General features: G+C 35.1%; 1 protein-coding gene across 1 annotated transcript; it reads left to right on the top strand.

Moving 5' to 3' along the window:
- Positions 4675–7042, top strand: LOC109850338 (transmembrane protein 53-like). Its single transcript, XM_020420345.1, is given in 5 exon segments — positions 4675–4735; positions 4738–5353; positions 5438–5543; positions 5786–5991; positions 6583–7042. Coding segments are annotated over 5 exon segments (1242 nt in total). The 5' UTR covers positions 4675–4689; the 3' UTR covers positions 6851–7042.

Consider the following 7336-nt stretch of genomic DNA (forward strand, 5'->3'; position numbering starts at 1 on the left):
TTATTTAATGAGAGAAATTGGTTGGACCAAGCTGTACTGTTACACGTGCCGCTTTCTAAGTGGAGGATGATGGGTTGCTGTGTTTAGAGGTCCTTAACGGATTCGGGTTTGAATTAAGCGGGTAGCCGAAGATTAAGCCGCTTTTTAATCTTAACCATTGAAATAATGACGTTGTTAATTAAGAGGAAGAGTTTTCTTCTCGTTCTTGCTCCCTCTTAATCTTTTTTTTCCCCTCCAAAGTTTTTCTTAAGTTCTTCTTGGTTGTGTCATTAGTGAGCAAGGAGAAATTATTTTCTTGCCTTTTCGTCTCTTTCTTCTTCCTCTCTTTGCATTGAGAAGAGGAGGGAGAAAGAGAGGAAGAGGAGGGGCAAATTTTGGATGGGAGAAAGGTATGCGCTAATTCTGATTTTATCCAACTTTAGAAATTTAGATGTTATTAAGCACATTTTTCCTTACTTGTCTTAAGGATCAATACAACTAATTTGATTAGTCAGAATAAACTTCATCTTAGGCTTCATAATTGTATCCAATTTCTTGGGCGATGTAAAGGACCTAGCTTAATTAATTTTTCAAATGCAGCAAAGTTTTTTTCTTTTATCTAATTGTTCGTGTGCTTTATAGCTTTAAACCGATAGCTTGTTATGTTTTTTATTGCGTTATTTCTTCTACTCATGTTTTCTTATTGAAGTTTTTCCTTTTGAAATAATCTGAACTGAGAGCAGACAGATATCAATATTAATGATTTCATCAAAGATATTGAAATGAATAGGATACAAAATACACAAGTTATATACCTTGTTTGGTTCATCACTTTGCCCCAAAGACAAGCAACAAGTAAATAAGCAAATGTAGATTATAAATCTTCCACATAATCTCTTCTCCTTTCCTATGCTGAAGCACCTAGTAGAAGTCAGTCAAAAATTTTCTTTCAACTAGGCCACAAACTTTGGACGATATTAAAAAAAAACAACTTTGGACAATTTTTAGATAACCCTGATAACTTTCACATTAGAAAACCCCCTAAAATTATTGGTTATCAGAAAATCCCTTTTAACTTTAAGATTTTATTAGAAAAACTCCTAATATTTTAAAATATAATTAACATACCTTATGATCTCCCCTAAATTGCACTAACCCCTCACTCATTTTTGGGAGCACTTATATTTTTGAAGTTTCTCAAATTTACGTTTTAATACTTTCTATTTGGCGAAAGTGAGAATTTTGCTCAGATTTTCCCCTTGTTATTATGCTCACAAACTAATTTGACAACCCTTAGATTCTATTTTGAAATATAGTTTGTGTAAGTTTAAAATATAATTAAGATATGTTTGATACTAAATTCAACAAATATTAATGTATAATTTTTTTTTCATATTTGCATTACATAAGATATTAAAGTGTGACTTTTCGAAACTTCAAGGTGTACAAGTGCCCCCCGAAACAAGAGAAGATACATAAGTGCAAATTAGGTAAGCTATAAGGTATTTAATTGCTAATTTGCCAAATAAGAACCCAAAAGGTTCGCTACGAAAGGACGAAAGGTTCAAGGACTCTAGACCAAGAACCACCGTCATTTAAAACGACAAAGTCAAATATTAATTAACAACTTTTAATAGATTTATTTTCAAACCATATGGTCATTGACGAGGCCCACATCATCGTAACATCACGTATAACACGCGTGAGTTGCGTCGTTAGAATCATTGCCCATGTAGAAAATGTTTTATGGCCCAATTTATAGAAACTTCTTATGGTTAGGGACCTGCATAAGCTTTGGTTCAGTCCCTTTCTAATGAAAATTTCTTCACCAACACCCTTCCAGGAATCTCTCGGTCCTTGTGTTCGATTTATTTGCAAAATTTATATTCACACCACACCCACACACCCTCCCTCTTAAATTATCGATATTTACAAATTTACCCTTCAAAGTTAAATATTGCTAATTACTTTATTTCTTCCATATTGAGCTAGTATATCCGCAAAGTTTATGTTTTTTTGTTTCGAACCGCGCAAAGGGGGAAAAAAAATCAGCCAAAACAAAAAAGTATGCGCGTGTTGAAAATATTCCTCAACATAACTTTTTGGCAATTTAAACTTGATGTGCTGGAATTGACGTGGTTTATTTGGGATTTGCAAATATGGGTGACTTGGGCGCATATATGTAAAAACCCTTATTTATTTATTTATTTATTTTGAGAGGGAGTTGAAGTTTAGTCGTCTTGAAAATGATAGCCACCACATGTTCACACCAAAAAGGAAAAAGACAAAGCATGGAGAGATTCATGCTGCCAACACGCCATGACATCCACTAGAACGATAGAGATGCTTTTTTATTTTAAATTTCAAAACAATTTCATGGAGAAAAAGTTTTTATTTGTATATCCTTCCAAATGTGACTTTTAGAGATTTGAAGATTTTCTATTATAGACCTCTTGGAGTTATAATTTGTGCATTCATATTCTTGAAACTAGAAAACATCCAGTGTATATTCTATCAGAACATCCATACATCATACAAAGTATTTGATCTATACTGTTTATGAGTGGTTGCGGGGTCAAATTGGGGGAGTTCTTATACTATATTGCAAACCGTGTATCATTTACTTTAAGGGGGTGTTTGGTTACATTTCTATAAATTATAGGAAATGTTTTCCATCCCAAATTTGATTTCCTTGTATTTCTTAAAAAAATTATAGGAAAAGTTTTGAGAAGTTAAAAAGTACAAATTTTCTTATTTTTTGTATTGTGCTTGTTTGGTTCAAAACAAAAAAATGAGAAATAACTTTTGGAAAAGTAGCAACATTTCCTATAATTTATAGAAATGTAACCAAACACCACAAACTTTATAGAAAAGTGAGAACTTTGTAGAAAAGAGTTAATGAGTTTTATTATTTAAATAATGAATGCGTCAGATTTCCAAGAGATTTCCTCCTATTTTAGAAGGAAATCAATTTCCATAAAATTTGGTACTTTTGGGCACTTTACAGAAAACATTTCTGTAAATTTTTTTGGAGCCAAACACAGTTTATAGAAATGTATAAAAAACTCTTAATTACATAAATGTCATGCGTCAGTACTTTTGAGAAAACATCTCAAAAACAATGCAACCAAACACCCCCTAAGACTATCAATCAGGAAATCTTTCCAATACTTGCAAAAATTAACAGAAACATCTTCAAACTTAAGAAAAAAAAATCAGCTTAAACGCTCTCACTCTTGAATTAACGGAAATATTCTCAATCTCAGAAAACTCAAACTTCGAAATCAAAAATTTTTAGTAAGCCATCCGCTCTATACACAATTCAGCTGACGATAGACGTGCAAGAGTCGAACTACGCCATGAGAAAAATATTGTTTGCTGGGGGGGTATCTGCAAAGGATCCAAAAAAAAACACCTATTTCCCTTTCCAAGTTCCAAAATTACTGGAATCACAGGAAAAAAAAATGTTATTTAATAGAATCAACGGCGGTGCGTGAGCATATTCGGTAGAATATGCCCCAGGATAACTGACGCTTATCCTACGCTACCACAAATCCTATTCCAATTCTAATTCCAATTCCGATTCCCATATATTTTAGGAAGCGGGCACGCGACTCCAAAACCCTAAAAGAAAATCGCAACATTTAATTTGAATAGCATTAATTCTTCAATTTATAAAGGGACTCCCACAAGAAGGGAAATTGCCATCAAGCTCGCTTCTTTCTTCGCCATTGAAGGTGAGTTGAATATCCGTGAAGTAGGATCTTCTACTTTTTTTTCCTTATTTAATTTTTGGATTTTTTGGGTAGTTTTAGTGCTTTTGCTTTCAATTTCAATATTTCTGGGTAAAATTAGAGAGTTTTACTTAACACAAAAAGAAATTAGGGAAAATTTTTCATCAAGCTCACTCCTTTAATCGCCATTGCAGGTTATTTCGTTCACATTGAAATTAGAAATTTTTTTTTGCGCGAGGGATTTAGGGAGTTACCGTGTCAAAAAGGGATTTTGTGTTCAATTTCCGTTTGCATTAAAATTTTTAGTGCTTTTGCTTTCAAGTTTTCGTCTTTTTGGGTAAAATTTGAGAATTTTATCAAGATATTTTTTGTCATGTTATACCCTCATTTCTTTCTTAAATTTATATTTATAATAATTTACAAGAAGGGAAACTTTCATCAAACTGGAGCTGTTTCTTGGCCATTAAGGGCTTCTCTTTGTGCGATTATTGAGTTTGTGAATTACATGTCTAAAAGAGTTTTCGCGCTCGATTTCCTTTTTATATTAGAATATTTAGCTCCTTTGCTTCCAAGTTTCTTTGTTTTTGGGGCAAAATTAGTGAATTTTATTTGAAAGCGCCATCAATCCACCGTCGCGTTGACGCAATTTAATGGTCAGAAAAGGATAGCTTGTATGAAGAGGGCAATTTAGACTTTTATTGGTTTGTTATTACTATTAAATTCAATTTTCTCTAATTATTTCTTTTACAGAATCGAAGTCAATTAGAGAAGAAGAAAGGGATTGAGTCTCCTATGCTCTTGGGCTGCTGTCAGTCTCCTTTGACAGCCGGCCCCCTTTCTTCCCATTTTCTTGGTATGCTCGAAGTTACGATTTTGCCCCAGTTGATTGAATTGAATTTGTCCATATACATAGTTTAACTTTCATTCTCTTTTTTTATATAGGCACATAATTCTCTAGGAATACAGACATTCTGCAATGGCTTCCTTTTCAAGCAATCTCCACCGTCCGCTCTCTGCTATGGCCGCGCGTTGCAGGTGGCTGCAGCATCAACAGACATCCCCGACCGATTTCAAATTCCTAAGGTCTCTGAATCCATTTCCATATCAAAACCCGAGACCTCAGAGCCGCCAATTTCTCGAGTTTCAATCTCTAACCTATCTTTCATGAAGAATCTCAGTAACCCGCTTCCAATTTCTCACAAACCTGATTCAGTGTTCAGCTCTCCACCTGCCCTTCTCTCCCTTTACCAATATGCTAAGCTTGGAAAACCATCAAAGGATCAAGAATTTAGAGCAAAACCCTCGAATGCTGATGTTAGCTATCGTTGGCATCTTCCCGACCCAAATGCGGATAACGGGATGGGGAAATGCTCGTTGGCGAAATCTCAAACGGTGGTTGTATTGCTTGGTTGGTTGGGGGCTAAGCAAAGGCATTTGAGGAGGTATGCCGAGTGGTATACGTCTAGAGGCTTCCATGTTGTGACATTTACTTTGCCGATGGCGGATGTTGTTAAGTTTAGGGTTGGAGGGAAGGTGGAGGAGAGCATTGAATTGCTCGCAAATCATTTGGCTGGTTGGGTAGCGGAGGAGAGTGGGAAGAAATTGGTTTTCCATACTTTCAGCAATACGGGGTGGCTAACGTAAGATAATAGCTCGTTGTTCTGATTTTGGGGATAAAGATTTTGTGTTTGTGTTGTGAGCTTATGGTGTTATTTGTGTTGTAGGTATGGAGTTTTGCTTGAGAAGTTCAGGAATCAGGACCCTTTGGTGATGGGGAAAATCAAGGGATGTATTGTGGACTCTGCCCCTGTTGCTTCTCCTGATCCTCAGGTTAGAATGCATTTGCTTGCAGAAGTCCGTTTATTTTTATGGTTTGCTTGTAAATATAAACTGAACTCGTACGTCAGCAATTACATTTATGCACCATCTTCCATTGGTTAGTATGGCCATCAGCGATTTCTTCATAGATATTTTTCACTATGGAAAAATGTTGATTTCTACAAGCATTTTTCTTTCAGTTTATGTTGGAAGTACTATTTGTTATAGTTAGAGCTCATCCCTCCATATTTCAGGTCTGGGCTTCAGGTTTCTCTGCTGCATTTTTAAAGAAGCAGAGTGTGGCAACTAGAGGGGTGCTGAGCTCCAATAGTTCAGAGATGGGCGCATTGCTTGCAACTAAGCCAAGTGAGGAGCGAAAACCGGCAGTTGCAGAAGTTGCATTGTTGGCAGTTTTGGTGAAGTTCTTTGAGGTGGTTCTGAACCTTCCTTCTATCAACAGGTAATGACAACTTCATTTTTGATAATTTCCCATAGATAAATTGGTCATTTTGAGTTATAATGTTTATTTTTATCGCTTATTCCATGTCTATAGTTTGTTTTCTTATAGCTAGTTTAGGTGTAGAATTCAAAGACTGTCAAGTTTTGAACTATTAAGTTTTAAGCATGTACTTATCTGCGAATTCACCAATTTTTAGTCCATGTAGGGTTAAATTCAAGATACATTATACAAGGACTCGTGTCGCTCATTAGTTGATTCCAGTGTTGGCAATTTTATTCTTTAGGAACTATATGCAGCTTATATCTACTTAGTTTGTTGCTTATACAGTTATACTTCATGCACGCGAATAAATACATTAGTTGAGTGTGTAAAGTAGTAGTAGAAATTAAACAGTTTCAAGCTTGGCATGGTTAAGCTTTGTTATTCTTATGGTATCTAGAAATAAAGCCATATCGATCAACAAAATACTTTTGAGCTTGGGCACCTCTTAAGTCTTGATGTTTTGTTATCCTGATGTAAGTTTTAAATATACAGCGTGCAAAATTTCCTTTGGTCCGCAATTCTGTAAACTTAACTCTTCATTCTTAACAGGAGGCTCCATGATGTATTTGCCCTATTATCATCAGAGCAACCCAAATGTCCACAGTTGTACATCTACAGTTCTGCTGATAGAGTTATACCAGCAAAATCGGTGGAATCTTTCATAGAGAGTCAACGGAGCGCCGGACATGAAGTTAGGGCTTGCGACTTTCTAAATTCACCTCATGTTGATCATTTCCGAAGCCACCCGGGCCTTTATACTTCTCAGCTCACAAATTTCCTGGAGGATTATGTACTTATTTGTTGCAAAGATTCATAGAACAACTCCTTGAATACATGTACATTTTTTCACATTAGTCTCCATTTTTCCCCTGGCTGTAAATTTGCTGGGGAGATAGTGTAAAGAGTTCATATATACATGCATAAAGGAATAAAAGAGAGAATTATACCAATTTGCCATTCTATTGTCTTTTTCATTATTTTGTGGGCTGTTATACCTTGACAAGGTATCTTATTACTCACCTTTCATTGTATTTGGTATACCACGACTGTAAATGCAGCAAATGTTGAGGTACAAAAGCTTAGTTGTTTATTTGTTGTAGGAAATTTATTTTCCAGTGCAAATCAAGTTTTGCATCTCTTATTTTAAAATAATTTATATTTTATGAGTTGTGCCCCCTATCTTGATGTTGAAGCATACTTATCTAAGTATTTGATGCAAGGAATTTGTTGCTGTTGCTTTTGCTTTAAAATGTAAACCCCATTTCCATTTTTTATTATAATGTTACTGATTAAACATCACCGA

Source organism: Asparagus officinalis, chromosome 7, assembly GCF_001876935.1.
Source record: "Asparagus officinalis chromosome 7, Aspof.V1, whole genome shotgun sequence".
In the NCBI taxonomy this organism is placed as follows: Eukaryota; Viridiplantae; Streptophyta; class Magnoliopsida; order Asparagales; family Asparagaceae; genus Asparagus; species Asparagus officinalis.